The 17,812-nt window shown below is 46.0% G+C and overlaps 1 protein-coding gene across 2 annotated transcripts in view; it reads left to right on the plus strand.

Moving 5' to 3' along the window:
• Positions 1 to 7,472: 7,472 nt before the first annotated feature.
• Positions 7,473 to 17,812, plus strand: part of MICALL1 (MICAL like 1) — a 32,147-nt gene continuing 21,807 nt past the window's right edge. The window contains exons 1-2 of one of the 2 annotated variants that reach the window (XM_079992340.1): positions 7,473 to 8,180; positions 15,477 to 15,525. In XM_079992340.1, the coding sequence (XP_079848466.1) occupies positions 8,035 to 8,180; positions 15,477 to 15,525 (195 nt within the window). In that variant the 5' untranslated portion in view covers positions 7,473 to 8,034. The remainder of the gene's footprint in view (positions 8,181 to 15,476; positions 15,526 to 17,812) is intronic. The other variant, XM_079992341.1, reaches the window with a different exon arrangement.

The following is a 17,812-nucleotide window of genomic DNA, read 5'->3' on the forward strand; positions in this document are numbered from 1 at the left end:
AGAAGCTTATGTAGTTTGCAGGACTGTTAACAAACTGGTTCTCCAACTTTGTCATAGTGAGCTTTCCAAAGGAAAAAAAAAGAGAGAAAAGAGAAAAGCCAATGTAACAGTTGGCTGTAGTCATGCACATACCCTCATGATGACAGAGGGAATAGGACTACATACACATATATTACCATTTCAGAATGGCTAGAGCCATGTGAGACAAAAGAGGCAGAAATATTTGTTCTGGGAGACTCGCATGCTACAAAGAGTTGCAGCCTATTGTGACATAACCCATATTCATCATGCATCAGAAGAGCCCTGCTGGATCAGGCCAGAGGCCTGTCTAGTCCTGCATCTTGTTCTCACAGTAGCCAGCCCAATGCCCATGGGAATTCTGCAATCTGAACCTGAGCAGAACAGCACCCTCCCCACCCGTGATTCCCAGCAACACATTCAGAGACATACTGTTTCTCACAGTGGAGGGAGAATGTAGCTATTGATAGCCCATCCTCCATGAATGTCTAATCCTCTTGCATGTCGAGACCCCACAGCCACCCCCTTGTTGGAAAATAACTCACACAAGGACACAGATATTAGGTTTATGTTATTGGGTAAATTTGGCCACAACTTTATTGAGTTACAGAATGTGAGCGGTATTGATTTGGGCATTGATTGGACCCAACTATATCTGACTCCTGCCCTCTGTGCAGGAAGTCCAGAAAGGGTAAGCCACCGGTAGGGGGAGTCCTGTTGATGCAAACCAACTCAAGCTCCCCCGGGTGTTCCCATCGGGGTCATGTCAAGGCCCTAGCCCCTGACCAGGCTTCGGACAAGATGAACACCCCCGGATTCCTTTAACGGAATATTCTTAAGCATGGAGGGGCGGGTGATGGTCACACCTCCCCTCCCCCACACAAGGTCAAACAATGCCTAACCGCAACCCTAACAAAGTTGTGACGATTGGTACGAGGTAGGCGAAAACCAAATGGCCAGTGCCAATTTGCCAAGTGGAAAAATTCCTACCAGGCCCCTCGGACAACCAAGGCGACCAACCGAAGTCCATAGCAAGGCCAGTGCCTAACCTGCAAATAGGGAGGGAGGGCGGGTGATTGAGGAAGCGAGCCAAGAGGAAGTCCTCCGGCTCGTTCCTTTAAACGGCCCTGGCCATGCCCCCCAGTCAGCGGATTGGCTGGCCAGGCTCTGACACGGCTGGGATCCCCCAGGCAATGGGGGACAAATTCCCCCACCCCTGGTGGGGAGTGGGTGACCACGCGGTCCACCACAACTTCTCCCCACTGGGAAGTGGAGCAGTTTTCTAATGCCATTGAAGTGGCAATCACAACCTCTGGTGGGTGTGAATTTCCTTTTTCTTTCTGAGGTGAGGCGACCAGAACTCTACCCAGTATTCCAAGAGCAGTTGCATCATAGATTTTTATAATGCCTTTACGGAATTGGCAGTTTTTCAGTTCCTTTCCTAATGATCCTTTCTTCTACGTGTTGCGTTTTCAACATGTGTGATAAAAAAAATACACAAAGCAGCCCTTGCTTGGGGCTTAAATATGGAACTTGTGAATCTTGCACCTGTTACGCATTCCCGGGAATTTAGTAGGGAATGGCTTATGTCATGCGTTGCACACTTAAGCCACTGTGATCCCCCCACAAGCCGCTAAAGGTTAGGAGAGATTCACTCCACTCACCACAGTTGACCTCCTGGAAAGAAATCAGGCCAGTTGCTCTTTGCTGCGAGAGGAAGGCTGGGCTCCGTCAAGAGTCTGTGCCTGGCACCGACAGAAGGCAAAAGGAATTTGGAGCACGCAGCCACATCAACAGAGTCCAATTGTTGAAATGCTGGTGAAGCCTTTGTGGAGCAACATTGTTGTTGCTTCTCCTCTCCAGGCTCGGCTGCTGTTATAGATTCTGAAAGTTGGTAGCCGTTGGGTAGGTAAAACACTCTTGTCAGATCAGATCATGAGATTTTGGAGTGAGGTGTAAAAAGCAAAGGTGTTAGTCCATTAAAAAAAAAATCTCCAAAATCAATCAACCAAAAGTATGACTAAATAGCGACGAGCTCTTCAAGACCTCTCGTGTCAGCAAGAGGTGACGCAAAGGGGGGCGGGGACGAAGAGGCGCTGCAGAGCAACCATGATACCAGATCAGGAAGAAGCACTTATCTCCACGCCATGCCACACTGCTCCTGGCTTCATATTTTAAATGGGACCATTGGCCAACTCTGCGTCCGGTATTAACATGCTAGCATGGTGCCTGTTCAGACACCTGATCCCTGGCATGCTAAAATTGCATGCACATACCGAAGCAACTCTGAACAAGACACGCTGTACGAAGTTCATTTATTTATTTGTTGCACATTTAGCATTGTGTTTTATTTTTCCGGGCGATATAGAACAACAGGTATACAGCAATACTTAAGATGTAAAGCACCCTTAAAAACAATACAAAACAATCAGTTTTAAAATTCCGCATAGACCCATTGGCATTAAAAAGTGTTCAAGAGATGCTTGAAAGTCACAAGTGAGGATGCCTATCGAATCTCTGCTGGAAGAAGGTTTTCACAACATGGGACCTGTGAGGTTAGTCTGGCCTCTGTAACATGGGACAACTTAACAGTGCTTCTCCCAGCAGTCTCAGTGATAATTAGCTAAACACCGTAGGCCCAGTTTGCTTTCAGCAATCACTTCATAACTTTTGAAGTTGGGATTCCTGAGGGTCATCTAGTCGAGCCCCCTGCCATGCAGGACTCTTAATTAAAGCACTGTTTCTCTAATTTTTAATCCCTCACAGGAATCCAACTGAAGAAAAAAGAGCCAACAGCAAAGAAGCTATCTCTCCTCTTGCTTGCAGTCAAATGAAAAATAAATACTTTTGCTTTTAAAGTAAACCATTCTTAAATCCCACAGATCGTCTTATGTGGCTGCTGAGTCCCTTATTTATAACAATAGAGTGTAGAACAAGTAAGTTGGCTGGAAATAAAGGTTCTCCTCAGGAGTGTTCTGTTCTCAGGTTAAGAGCAGCATAGAGAACGAGAAGAAAGGACCCTCTGTGAAGAGTTTGAGACATGTAAACCTCGTTACCTGGATCAAGGAAGCCACAAAACTGTTTGAAAACATGTAAAGGGGGGCAGTCTGGTGACTGCAGCAAAGGGGATCTTTTCTGGCTTAGCTAAGGCCATAGTATCTGCAGCTATCTCTGGAAGGAGCACGTCATATTCCGAATTGCTTGGCCTCCAGCCTTTCTGCTCGCCTACTCCTGCCCTTTCGGCTTTGGAGACCACAAAGAACTCATTGTATCCGCTGGTCTGAAAATGCCGCTGTTTTCCATAGCTCCTTGCAGCAGGGCTGGTTCAGGGCACCGCTGCCAGGTGACTGGCTGTTAAGAGCCCCAAATCCTCTTGTGTACCTGTAAAGGTGAAGTCACGGCTCTGCTTGGATGCAGGACACACCCTTCCACACCTACCTTGCTTAGCTCCTCATTCCAGTTCCCCTGGTCTGACCAGTTTTTGCATGTGTTTCTTGGGAGACGACTTGGACTAGCCGTGTTTGCTTTCCCAAACAACTGATCCAATATTATGTTATTTGAGGTTTTATTACCGTCAAGCAGAATATCAAACTTGTGGGGGGAAACAAACGGTATTGTTACTGTTTTCAATTATTCCTTTCTCACCACATCATCATCATTTTACCTAGCAATATGTATGGTGCTTTTAAAAAGAACCATGTATGACAGGTTTCTGCCCCAAAGGGCTTACAATCTAAAATAGACGCAGGGAAACTGAGGAAATGTTGGGAGGAAATGGGCAAGCAATAGATAAATATGTGGTTCTTTCAGTCACATATTCCTTAGCTTAATTCAGTGTGGAGAACCTTAGCCCTCCAGAGGTTTACACAATATTGTTTAGTTTATGCCTGGTTTTGTTAATTCTGAATGAATGGCTAGTGACTTTTGATCACAAGAATGCTAATGCTCCTTAATAGCTGGGTCTCCCTCTCCAGCCCTTGGAATGGAATACTCCCAGCAGATACTGAGAAGGTGAAATGGTTTAGAGCCAGTTCTGCAGTATGAATTTCAGAGGCAGAGTATGTGTTGATTTGGCTGAAACATCCTTGGTGTACAGTTGCACCTTTTGTAGAGTTCCTGAAGGATTAGTAGCTCTCACCTCCACTATGCTTGGCTTGCCTATCTGTTTTAAAAGCAAATATTACAAAAAAAAATTGCCACAATAGTCCTGTGCTCTCTCATTCAAAAGAAACTAATTCTGTTGTGCTGTCCCTGGAACTTCTCAACGCTTGGCAGCGGGGAACATGTAACAATATGCACATTCATTAGTGTCACAGCGTGGGACCAAAATCTCCTTCTCTTTCATTCCCATAGAGGATGGGCAATGACGTTTTGAAAGATGCCAACTGGAACTCACTAATGCCAAAATGTATGTGATTTCTGTAGATTTATATAGTTGTTTAGAAGAGTCCTGGTTTTTCATCAGGGGGTCCAAAGCCACAAACAAAAAGCAATATATGCTAAATACGGCCTTCCTTTCGATGCTAAAATTCTGTCTTTCAGATGCATTCAAATGATCAAAAAACAGGCAGTACAAACTCTGCATGTTCTAGTGAGGTAACTGTCTTGAGTGTTAATGGGAGGGTTGGAGTTAGAATTTTGAAAACTTTAGCCTGAGCCATCAGGCTAAAGTTTATTTGCTGCATCATTTTGGGGACAACCAACTAGTGTAAGAATCAATGAATGGGTCCCCGCTCCCTTGCCTCCTCTATTAGAGCCTTCCCTGAGAAACTGGGTCAGATATTCATTCTATCCTCTGAAGCAAGATCAGTGATGGATGTGGCCTGGGGAGAGTTCCAAGGGGCAGAGAGAGCCTTGGAAGTCTTCATTTGGCTCCCAGGCCAGAGGTTCTCCATTCTTGGCTTATATAGGCAAAAAGGCAACGGCACCACACATACACTTGCTGGAGGTTGGGGGAAACCCCAAGGTTTGCAGATTTTAAAAATACAAAAGGGGACGACGACAAAAAGAGCACATTGAGGACTAAGTTGTGGAATGCTGACTTGACTATTTCATTGAAAAACTGGATTATCAGGTGAGAGTGGAATGGAGTTGTATTGCACTACTACAGCCACCCCCTTTCCCCACTGGTGGCTGGAAAGCTCATGCTATGGTTGCCAGGCAGGTTGGGCTGGTACAGACCAGCTTGGCTCTTCAGTGCAGTTTGAAAAGAAATGCCCCGCAGGTTGGTATAGCATTGTGCAGACATATCATGCACTGGGCAGCCCTAGACTGCATGCAGACCACAAAGGGCACACTTCCCTAACCACAAGAAGTCTGATGTCTGTTTTTTAAAGTGAATTTGTTGTGCAAGGGCAACAGAGCACTTTAAGCTACTTAAATTGCACAGACCTAAATTTCCAGCTTGTACTTGAATCCCTCCTGCAAAATAACCAGAGTCTGAAAGTGGCCAAAGGCTTCACACATGGCACTTGTGACTCCTTTTCTTCCTTCACACTTGTACCTTTTTTCTGCAGTAATGCTCAATCTGATTTAGCTCAGCTCTAGAGGCCAGGCAATTCTCAGCAACTTTTTAGAAGTCACATGCTCCTCACTTCCCTGAACTGTGAGTAGTTAAAAAAGCAGCACTGCCAGAGTTCGGTTTCGTTTGGGGTATGTGTGTGAGTGGAGAACTGGAAACTGTGTTTCTGCAATATTTTGCTTATTTACCATTATACAGGTAGAACATATCTGGGGGCACAGGCACTCCAGAGGGATGCACCTTGCAACTCACTGGGTGCCTCCAGGGCACAACTCCTCTCTCTCTCTCTCTCTCTCTCTCTCTCTCATTGTCTCTCTGCAACCATTATTAGCGCTACCTGCCCAAGGGAAGCAAGAGACAATGGTTTAACTTATGGTACTTTCTTCTTCTGACACACACTGATGGCTTTTTCAGCCCCAAATATTTCTGAGAGATCTCTGCATCCAGAAACCATTTCCTGATAATTCCGGTAGTTCTCCCAGAGAGATTTCCCCCATGGCCAACCTGGACCATTAACAAATCGTCTTCCTAACAAAGGAAGGTTTTCCAGACTCTGCAACAATAATATGTGCCAGGCAGGTAGTATCTGTGTTGTAAATTAATGTGAAATGACAACCTGAAATTAAGTGGTCCAATATGCTTACAAGTCTTTGAGTTAAATCCAGACTAACTAAACTAGTTGCCCTTATGTCCCATGAGAATCCATGTGAAAAAAATAGTTATGATGACCTGCTTAAATCCCACTGATTGCAAAGGGAATTAGGTGCAACTATCTAGGCTGGATTTTCCCCAAAACATCTGCACTGGTTGGCCAGAACCCTAGAGCTGTGAATAGTAGATAGTAGGGACGCAGGTGGCGCTGTGGGTTAAAGCCTCAGCGCCTAGGGCTTGCCAATCGAAAGGTCGGCGGTTCGAATCCCTGCGGCGGGGTGCGCTCCCGCTGCTCGGTCCCAGCGCCTGCCAACCTAGCAGTTCGAAAGCACCTCCGGGTGCAAGTAGATAAATAGGGACCGCTTACCAGCGGGAAGGTAAACGCCGTTTCCGTGTGCTGCGCTGGCTCGCCAGAGCAGCGATGTCACGCTGGCCACGTGACCCGGAAGTGTCTCCGGACAGCGCTGGCCCCTGGCCTCTTAAGTGAGATGGGCGCACAACCCCAGAGTCTGTCAAGACTGGCCCGTACGGGCAGGGGTACCTTTACCTTTTATACCTGCACATTTCCCCCTAGTGTAAGGTTACCAGATGTCCCTGTTTCATGGGGACAGTCCCCATACAATCCATTGAAGTTGAAAAGTGTCCCTGGATTCATTGAAAAAAATCTTGTAACCTTACCCTAATGACTCTGTAAGGAAAAAAGTGGGCAGGATTTAGTATTATTTCAGCTTAATTTGGGGGCATTTCAGTAACAGGTAACCTATGTATGGCCTTAGGCAGTCACCATTTTACAGAAAATCAGCTTAGCCTACAGGACTCCTTCTGTGTCTGGGACCTGAGATTACAGATTTGAGTTTGGTCTGGCATTCCCAGGAGGACCGCTGAACTCTCCAGCGCTCAGGCCTTCCCTGCCGCAACTACCAATCCTTCAGCACCAAACTCTTGCTTGTATGCCTGGTCTTGTATGATGGCGCAGACCAAAATCCCATCTAGCCCCGAAAGTGGGGACTCAAAACTCCCACCAGCCCGAGCCAACAGAGGCCGATGGTCGGGGGGTGAGTATTGGGAGTTGTAGTACAGCAACACCTGGTGGACCAAAGGTTGCCCTCCCATCTCTAGCCCAAATATTCCGCTTTCCACAGAAGCCACTTCGGTGCTTCCGGGAAGCTCACAGACCCGTTTCCCGCGGATGCAGCTGGCGCTGAGCGGCCCGCTGCCTCTGCCCATGGAAGCTCCATTTGGTGTTCCTAAAAATAAACTGCCGCATCTCCAGCCAGCGCGCTCCGCTGCCGGAGTCCGTCCCCTCTCGGCTGCCGGGGAGCAAGGCATGCCCTCCTGCTCCTCTCCAGCCCGGCGGCCGCGCCGCACCTCCCTTCGCCCGCCAGCTCGCGGCCCAGACGGGCTTCTCTCCCGGGGCCGCTCCATGAGTAACCGCTCCGGTGGGGTCGGCGCGGGGATCATCATCATCATCATCCTCATGGGCGGAGAAGCAGCGGCAGAGACAGGTCTGAGCAGAGCCCGGCGGTGTGGCTGGGCGAGAGAGGAAGGAGGCGCCCCCCGGGGGTAGGAGGCGAGCCGGGAGCCGGCAGAGGGAACCTGAGCGCGGGCCCCGGAGCTCAGCCTCCCCGCCCAAGCACGGGGCAAAGGAGCCGCGCCGGGCTGGGAGGCACAGACCCGCCTCGAGCCGCGCAGGAGCCGCCCGCATCCAACCAAGGCGCGCCCAGCCAGCCTGGCGCGCCTGCCTCTCCGCCCCATCCATGTCCCTCGGCCGGGCCAGGGCGGCGGCGGCGGCGGCTCCCTGAGCCTGGACCCGCGCCCCGCTGCTCGGCTCGTCGCCCGCCCCGATGTCGGGGCCCCGCAGCGCCTTGCAGGCCTGGTGCCGCCGCCAGTGCGAGGGCTACCCGGGCGTGGAGATCCGAGACCTCAGCAGCTCCTTCCGGGACGGCCTGGCCTTTTGCGCCATCCTCCATAGGAACCGGCCAGATTTGCTGTGAGTACCGGGCGAGCGCCTCAGACCCCCGACCCCACCTCACCGCGCCCCCCTCCGGGACTAGGCCCGGCAGCCGCGCTCTCGCCTGGGCAAGCAGCCCGCCCGGGGAACGACTCCTCTGCGGCTGCGGAATGGAGATTTGAAAAGAGGGCAGGGGAGGAACAAGCCGTAGAGAAGGAAGGAAGGAAGCCCCCTGGCCATGGGGTAGATGTGGGGTAGCCCTCGAGTGGGATTTAGACGCTTTAGGAGAGAGGAGAGGGAGCCCAGGTTGCCACACCTGGCAGGTAGGAGGGGAAGCCTTGTCAACGGAAACATGCACTCAAGCGCACACCCTTCTGCTCCATATTCATTGATCCTGAGTGACTTCTGTCCTTTGCTCATTACAGTTGCCAGTACAAATTAGGGCCTCGCCTCAAAAATGGGAGCCTAGAAGAGGCTGGAAGGAGAGTCCGCCCTTTTAATCCTTCTTTGATCACCCATAGATGTATATAGAGATTAGGGTAGTTAAAATGTGGGAGTAATTAATCTGCCTAAAGGTGATCTCATGACCCAGGTTGTGTGTAACCATGGTTTAGCCTGAACAAGCAGACGTAGAAGTTCTAGACCAAAGATCATAGCGGCGGCTGCTGTACTATAGCGAGCAAAGCCATGGTGTTATGCTTGAACCCGGTCTCATGGTTCGGTCTTGCTGCAGAGGCACCGTGCGTTGTAACCAAAGTCTCTCTTTTTTGAGAGCGGGAGACAAACCATAAACCTGAGTCTGGAGGGGACACTAATGTAAACCATGACTTAACTATGGGTAGTGTATTAGGGCTGGGAAAGGAGCACTATGGCTGCAGTTAGGCTGGGAGGGACTTGCATATTTGATCATTCGTGCTAAGCCATAGTTTGGCTTAGTTTTACGTGCAAACTAGGCCCATATATAAAGGAATACCAGATGAAGTCCTCAATCCATATCAAGGAAGAGAGGTTGTAGACTGTTTTTCTGAAGTCTGGGGTCTAGTTAGGCGGTTGAAAACATCCTTATCAAAGAGGACTTGGAGGGAGCAGATTGAACCTGATAATGGGGCTCCTCTTTGTTTGGGCTGCTCTGATGGGAGTGGTGGCCTCAGACTGCCATTGGTTTAGCTGCTCTGAAATCATAGAGGAGCTTTCCAGCCAAAAGAGAGGCATCTGATTATTGGGGTGCTGGTGGTGCCGTCTTAAAATCTGAATGCAACCTTTCATGTGCAACCTTTGATCGGTTCAGCTTCCTTATCTAACCCAGTACACTGTGGGGTTTCTTTATCACACACCTGGTTGTTGCAAACTGGTTGAGCCTTTTTCTTGAAAGAGAGACAGATTGCCTTTAATATGTGATAGTGCCAACTTCTCCTGACAATTCAGTATTATCGTTGCCATTTAGTGTAGTAATTAATACTTCACCTTCTAATCTCATTTTGAAAGCTTCCTGCATTGTCTCAGACAATGTGCTGCTTCCTTCCATATTACTATTTATAAACATGACTTGTGAATTGCAGCACCGGAGAATAACACCCAGAGACAAAAGCAAGAGATTGATGAATGTGACCTAGTTTGTGTCCTTCAGTGACTTCTGTGCTTGTATTACAATGGACGGTTGCATCTGGTTGCTGCTTCCTTATGATCTGATTAAGTGCCTGGGGAGAAAAATTGGTGTCGTTTCAAGAGGAAACTTCCTTATGTAGAGCTTTGAGAGTGTTCAAATTCAAGTCTTACTTGGCAAAGATTTTAATTTAAAATAAAAGTTTTAAAAATTAACTAGCATTTCAAATAACCATGTAGGTGAGAACTGGGAAACATGACCTTCCAGATGTTGCTGGACTATGAGCCCCATGGTCCCTGACCATTGGCCATGCTGCCTGGGGCTGAGGGAGCTGGAGTCCAGCAGTATCTAGAGGGCCCTGCTGCAGACAGGGGATGGCATTTTTTTTAAAAAAAATCTTGAATTAGGACCCTTATGGTAGTTTGGAACAAACAAAAACACAGTCTAGATATGATAGAAATTGAAAATAGTAAAAATGTTATAAAAACAAATTTAACATACAGTTAAAACTCATTAAAAACTTGACCATCATTATTTTTAAAGAAGTCTTGTCTGACAACTGGGAAACTATGAACAAAAGGGCCAACTGAACTTTTGGGAGAGAGAATTCAGCAATTGAGTAGTTACCAAGAAGGTCTTTTTACTGTTAGCCACACCTCCTTTGGTGGCAGAACAGGGCTACTGATGGCAACAGTAATGGACAGTAGGTTCGTTTTCATCATGCTCTGCCTCAAAGGTTCCTAGGGCATTTTACTGACCTCTGCAGGAGACAGATTGCTGGGGTAGATTTTCCAGAAACATGTGAAGTCTCTGGTTTTGATTTTCTTGCAAGGCGGCCTTACACAAGCCAGTAGTCTCTCAGCTTCAGACCCTTCCCTCTCTGCTATTTGGAATCAAGAATACTGGCCTACCTTACAAAGCCATAAGGATAATTCGTTGTGGTAATGTATGTAAATGGTGCCAAGGTGTGACCTGAAAGTGCATGAGACTTGCTGAAGTCTAAGAAAGTCTAGGCAATTGTCTGGATAGGCACCTTATGTACCCTGCATTGGATTCCATAACAGAAGAAAAGCAGAACGTAATTTTTAAAATAAATATTTCCTTCTTATATGTGTGTTATATTATCATCATCATGATTGGCCCTTTTTTATGAGAACATTTGCTACTCTTCAGAATGGAGACTGAATTGTGCTAGCACATTATCTTGGTGATTTCTACTTTAATTCTGAGATGTTTTCAGTGTAGACACAGAAGGTTAGCTGCTAATTAAATCAGCTTTGGTTTAGCACAGGTCCACACCACATGCGAGAGAGTAAATCCACAACCTGTAGGAGACAAGGGTTTGTTGCTAGGACATTGTTCTATCTTCACAGGTGGAGAAGTTCTTGCCAAGGGTCTCCATTCAGTACTGTGTGACATTGACATGTGATGACAGACAGGCATGAGAAAAGTGAACAATTCATACACTTTTTAGATGTGTGTGGCAGCTGTTAAGGGTCCAAAAAGCAGTTGTTTAAAGAGCATGTGGCCTAAGCCAGCATCTGAACAAGTGGGTCAGAAGAGCTACATTCAGCAGTGGCAAATTTCTCCTCCAAACAGCTTTCCTATCCCATTAAGCAGAAGTCGTTGCTGCTAAATATCCAGGACATAAATCTCTTTTCTAGCAGATGGTCTAACTAAGCACTTCTCAGTTTAGTGAACTATACTGCAGACTTGACACATAGGACCTTACAAGGACATGGCACGTTAAGAAAGGATTTTCGAAGCAGCATCTAAGGGGAGTGTTGAATCATTTTAACCACTTTAGTATGCCTTGATTTGGAAGCAGGGGATCTAAGAGTGGAAAGAACCACTCGAACAGATCAAAAGCAGACCCTCTCTCCTTCCCTTCATATTAATGGGTTCTGGCTGTGGTTGCAAGGTCCTCCACATGGACTGGCTGTTTCAGCTGAGGCCTTGGAGAACTCAAAGAATCTGCTTAGACCACAGTGAATTCTATAAAAGCCCTGAATGCTCACATGCAGCTGTGCTATTAATCATTGCCACAGCATACACAGACCATATGATCAGGGCTTTGTGTGGTAAAAAGTAATAGAATTGTTGAGTTGGAAGGGACGGTGAGGATCATCTAGCTCAACCCCCATTCAATGCCGGAATCTTTTGTCCAAAGTGGGGCTTGAATCCACAACCCTGCGATTAGGAGCCTCATGCTTTACTGACTGAGCTATCCCAGCTGCGCTACCACCAAATAAATCAAAACTCCACTAAGGAAAGATTTCTGTGACTTGAATAGAATACTTTTAAATTCTTATTTTGCATAATTTAGTCTGTATGTTTACTGACTTATTCAGCTTGCACTAGTTATAGGGGAGGAATGTTCTGCCTATTGGCCATGTGAAATCTTGCAGTCATTTTGACCTGAGATTTCATCAGGGGTTGTCAACGTGCTTTTAAGCATATCTTCACAATTTTAAGGACTAGGAACTTGATTTTTTTTTTAAGTATAGGCACCAAAGAAGCTGAATTATGTTATTTCCCCCTTCCCTGCGCACCATTGTGGAATACACACAGCTCTATTTGTAGGGGGCACTGAAACTGCCTTTGTATACATCATTGGTGGTGAACTAGATATGGGTTGAGGAAGAGGATGATAGACCCCTCCACCTTCTCTGTTCATTGTGGCCATTCAGTGAAGGTGATGTGTGGCAACCCATATGTTCCTTGTCATTCACTCGCACCTGGAATAAGCCTTGCCCTTTTGTTTTCAGGGTAGTCGCGCCTTTTTCTGACTACACAATGAACCAGAGGAGCCTGGGATCAGACACAGCTTTTCAAACCCTGGGCCAGTGAGTTGCATGTTGGTTCAATTTGACCAATGAGCTCTCTCTCTCTCCTGTATCAGTATTAATACCATCCTTGGGCTCAGTGAAGTTTTCTCTGGGCTGTGGTGCCTCTGTACATGCCAAGCATTAAGACACCTTTTATATACAAGCAGCTAGTCAATGTTGTGTCCTGGCTGCATATAATTCCCGTGCTTTATTTTTTTGTATGTGAGATGATGACAGAGGAGGTGTTTCATATTGAGATTAACAAATAAATCACAAAGAGAAATCCCTGCTGCTTTAGAGTTAGCAGCTAGAGGCCCTGGGCTAAACCTGGCTCCTGAGAGGCGCTGCCTGGCTCTCTGTGCTGCCAACCTGGGGGCAAGATGGATATAGAGAAATCAGCATCTGTGGTACGGGATAGGGATTAAGGCCCATCAGCTCCCCTCACCTCTCAAAGTAGGTTTCTAAGATTATTAGTTGCACAGAGAGAGAAGTTTGCAATATCATATGACCCACTTTTGCCTCTGCGTTGCCTAAACAGGCTCCAGCTTTGAGCCGAGCCCCTCCTGGCTGTATCTGTGCTGAAATCCCATCCTTTCTTAGTGAGTAGTTCCTGCAGTTGAGTCTCCATTGGATGGATGAGCTTAAAAGCAGTACTGCTAGGAGGCCTTGCTGGGAAATGCACGAACCTTGCTTGGATGAGAAAAAAAGTGTTTTGTCCTCTTGGAGAAAAATGAACGTTTAGCTTCACGTGTCTTTGATTATCCAGTTGTGAACTTCCTCGACTCCGGCTATAACTAGCACATTTCACACCATGTTTCTGAGCTGCTGCTCTCAGCTGCATCTTTTCCTTCATTCCTCCCTCCCTCTTTCACTATTGCTCAGCAAGCTTACGTTGCTCAAGGAAAGCTCATGCAGAACAGGAGTGCCTTATATTCCATCTTGCCCTGAAGGATCTAGTAGTTAGTCAGTGGCCAGAAGGTTCTTCTCTGAGGTCACCTCAGTAATGGGAATACCCACACCGTGCTAGCTAGGTTTGCTTAGGCTGATTTGAAGATCAAACTTTTTGGGGCCTGAAATGGGCATCTCTGAAACAGATGCAGTAATGATACTGGGTGGTGCATAAAAAGCAACGTTCACTCTAATGCCGGAATGGCATGAATGAATTTTATTTCTATATTCTCAGGTCCCTCTGATTTCCGGGACATGCATACAGAAATACACCTTTTTTTCTCTTGAGGGCACTCGCTCAGCAGTATGCCAGTAAGATGGCAAGGTTCGCTCTGTGTTTTGTGTGAGGAACATTGCTAGGAAGGGCCCACAAATTGAAACTCTTCTTACTTTTCAGTTTTTATAAGTAACATGAATAACAGGAAAAGAAAGACATGCATAGACCAGGCCTACATATGTTTGTTCAGGAAGTTAGCCATATGGAGTTCCTGAGAAAGTATTCATAAGATTTCAGTCAAAGTTAGATTTTGTTATCCTTAACACAGGACATATTGCATAGATTGTAAGTGCTAAAACTCTTTAGGGTAGCAGGAGAACAGACTAAATTAAAAATAAAATCCTTGTGCAACTGTTGAAATGCATCCATGTGAAGAAAGGGAGCTTAGCCTTATCCTTAACCAAAGTGCTTGTTTTCCTGCACATGAAGCAGCAGGGGGTTGGACTAGATGACGCTCTGGGTCCCTTCCAGCCCTACAATTCTATGATCTTTGACTTCATCTCAGGAGCATGGAGATGCCTAATTAAGGGTTTAAAATACACACACAATTGCTGAGATCATTGGGCAGATGGTGCCATCATAACCAATCATGGTTGCTGTTATGGTGGATGTGCAACAACTCAGACATTTGCAGATCATGCCCTAGCTTGTTAAGTTTCCTCCTTTGCGAAAGGTACTGGAAATCTTGGCAAATGTTACCTCTTTTGCTGAACAAGCGTCCACACCATTAGCAATTAAGTGCCACTGGGTAGTTTTAGACTCTGGATGTAATGGTCTTACACCCCACCTCCTTTAGGTGGAAGCACTAACTTACTTCACAGTGTGGCAAACCACAGCCTCCCCTTATGATGCTGTTCATTGGTGTACACAAAGTTTTTCTTCAACCACAGGACGCTAGGGTAGAGTTGCCATAGTTCAGAAAGTGAAAATCCAGACACAAAAGTTGTTGAGTTTTTTTGGCAAAGGTTTTTTTTGTTGTTGTTGTTTTGGCCAAAATCTCTCCCCCCCCCCCCCAAATTGACGTTTTTGAGCTGTCCAAATTGACGTTTTTGAGCTGTTTTTTAAAGGAAATTTGCCAAAAACCCAACACTTCTGACATGGGTTGCCATACGCCTGGGTTTTCCCTGACATTTCCCTGGGAAATTGTGCCCAGATGCTATTTCCAAAAGACAAATCCCAGATATGTCCAGAAAATTCCGGACGTATAGCAGCCCTCTGCTAGGGGAAATGTCATGTGTGAAGCAGTCCACATGATGGTATATTCCTATTTGGATAGACTGAAATGTCATACGTGCACTGGCTAAGAACATATTGGTGTAGAACTACCTTTGTGGAGCAGCAGTGGAAGTGTTGGTTTTCTTTTGAAAATAATAATAAGAACCAAAGCTCACTTTTTATCTTTGGTCGCCCTAAAATCGAGGTTCTACGGCCTGCATTTCCTGCCTTTGTGTTTTGTAAAATGCCGTAGTCGGAAGCTTTCTTTTCCTGCCTGTAACATCAAGGACAATTACACTACAAAGATTCTGTGGTTTGAAAAGTGTGCTTTGAAGTGTCTCTATACTAATGGTTACCCAGAGATGCTGCCTCTCAAATCTCATGTGTGATCTGGTATAGATTGAACTGTGCTTCCTGTTCCTCTTGTAACACCTCCTTTATTTATTATTTTTTTTTTCTTTCAGGGACTTTAATTCGCTTTCCAAGGACAATGTATACGAGAACAACCGCTTGGTGAGTCCCCGCCTCTGTCTTCCCTCTTGATTACTTCACTTAATTCTGACACCATTCTGGCTTACAGCAGGGTTTGAAAAAAATCCCAGGTACCTGGTTGCCCAGGTGTCTAGAAAATACGATGCTGGCACTCAGATATTTTGGCAACTGTTTCCAACCCTGGCTGCATGATTGTGTTTCTGATGGCTGCATTCACTTCTTGAAGTACAGAGGGGATTATCCCTCTTATCTCTTCCCACCTAAATATAAATATGTTGATATCCAGCAAGTGAAGATAGTGAAGTATAAATAAATATAAATAGTTATTAATTAATAATAAATATAGAATCACCCAAAAGATCATCTACTGTGCCCACCAGGATGATCTTGTGTGCTCCTGTTTTTGTGTTCTTCTAAGTACCCAGGTTCTGCAATTCACTCGCTTGCAAATTCCAAATGTTCAGTCTATATAAAGAAATGAGGATGTTCCCTTTTCATCTTAAGAATGTCAACTGCCTTGTCCAGTAACTACCAGCTTTTGCTTCTGGAAAGTGTTGGACCTTCAGTTTTCTGTAAAGTTTAAATGGATGCGTGCAAGGCATGTGGACCAAAGTTTTTGATCGTGAGCTGCTTAATGTTTCTGGGATAGAGATAAGCCTGGCAAGGGAATTGGTTTGTATAGGAAAAGGAGCAGAAATGAAACTGAAAGCAGCCAGTACTGAAAAGAAGGAAGAATGTGTTCACTTAGGAAGTTTGTATGACTTTATCTCAGCTTAATAAGATGAAATACGAATTAGACTTTTGGCTGCACACACAGACTCTTGGATCCTTTCTTCCTTGTACAAACAAACTGTTAGCTATAGTTTCCCATTTTGTCTGAACTAGGAAACTATGGTTAATAGCTTCAGAACAAGCTGGAATTATGAAACCTTTTAGCTAAGTTTTAATCAGTGTAGAGCCATGGAATTTAATGAACATTACTAAGTTGGTGAGGGGCAAAAGGGGCTTGGCAACCTGGGAAGGCAGCCCATCTAGGAAGAGGAAAATTCTAATTCTAAACCTCCGCTGTCTTGTGGGATATCTTTGGGAGAAGAAAAAACTGAGGAGTAAACCCTAGACAAATCTGGAGTCCTCAAGACGGTTGGATGGTGCCTTTTACACCTCCTCCTGGCAACTCCTGCAGCCAAGCTGGTACCAAACATATTGCTCTGCTTTCCTTTAGACCACACCAGCGAGGCCAAGAGAGGGGTTTTGTTGCCTGGGCAGTCCAGGACTTCCATACACACTGCCCAGGTTTGTGCCCCAGGAAGATCATTTTGGTGCTGCTAACACAGCAGTTTGGTTTCACCCTCGGAGGCGCACTCCATTGTCTCTCTAGACAGTCTGATGCTGACTAGACGTAAACTGAAGACTCCCTGACATGTTTGCTTGCTTGTGTGAAGGATGGGGCAAAGGCCCCAAAGGCTCTCTCCTTCCTTCCTTCCTTCCTTCCTTCCTTCCTTCCTTCCTTTCTCTCTCTCTCTCTCTCTCTCTCTCTCTTTTTCTTTCTTTCTTTCTTTCTTTCTTTCTTTCTTTCTGTTATTTTTATTAATGTCATATGCCACCATTCCTCCCAAAGGAGGCTGTGACTTATTAAGATGAGATATGGCCATCTGAATGTGGTCAGTGTACAGCTCCAACCTTATTCAAACAGACTGAATAAAACTAGTTGCAACCAGACTGTATTTGTTAGAAACTCTCCCCCCCCCCACTCTGTTCCTTAAAAAAAGAAATCAAGTTCAGATTTCCAGGGTAGCATATGAGATTCCACATTTGCACAGCAAACTTGCAGACCCAAATATGCAGCCCAGCATGATGGACTTGCCATGACAGTGGAGGAATGTGCTTAGATTTCTCTTTGCAGCCTGCCAGCGATACCAAGCAAGTGTAAATAATAATCTCAGCTGGGCAAACAAGCGTTGATGTAATTGCAGACTTCTGCTGGAGATGGGCTGGTTCTGACATAATCCTTTGTGGTTCCATTCTGGAAAACGCCAGAGCAAACCATATGTACCGTACAAACGTTCAGGCATATTTAGTCAAGAGTGCCTTTATCAAAGTTTTGCCTTTATGTTTCCCTTGGCGCTAAAGTCATGGTACCAGGCTTTCTTACCGTGTTTAAATTCCCATCCCAAGACCAAATGGAACCATTTGCTTTGCAAGCAGAAGTTTTCAAGTTTGATCCCTGGTATCTCCAGGTAGCAGTAGGAGAGACTGAAATCCTTGAGAGCCAATGCCTGTGAGCATAGACCATTCTGAGCTAGAGGGA

Source organism: Podarcis cretensis, assembly GCF_951804945.1.
Source record: "Podarcis cretensis genome assembly, chromosome: 10".
In the NCBI taxonomy this organism is placed as follows: Eukaryota; Metazoa; Chordata; class Lepidosauria; order Squamata; family Lacertidae; genus Podarcis; species Podarcis cretensis.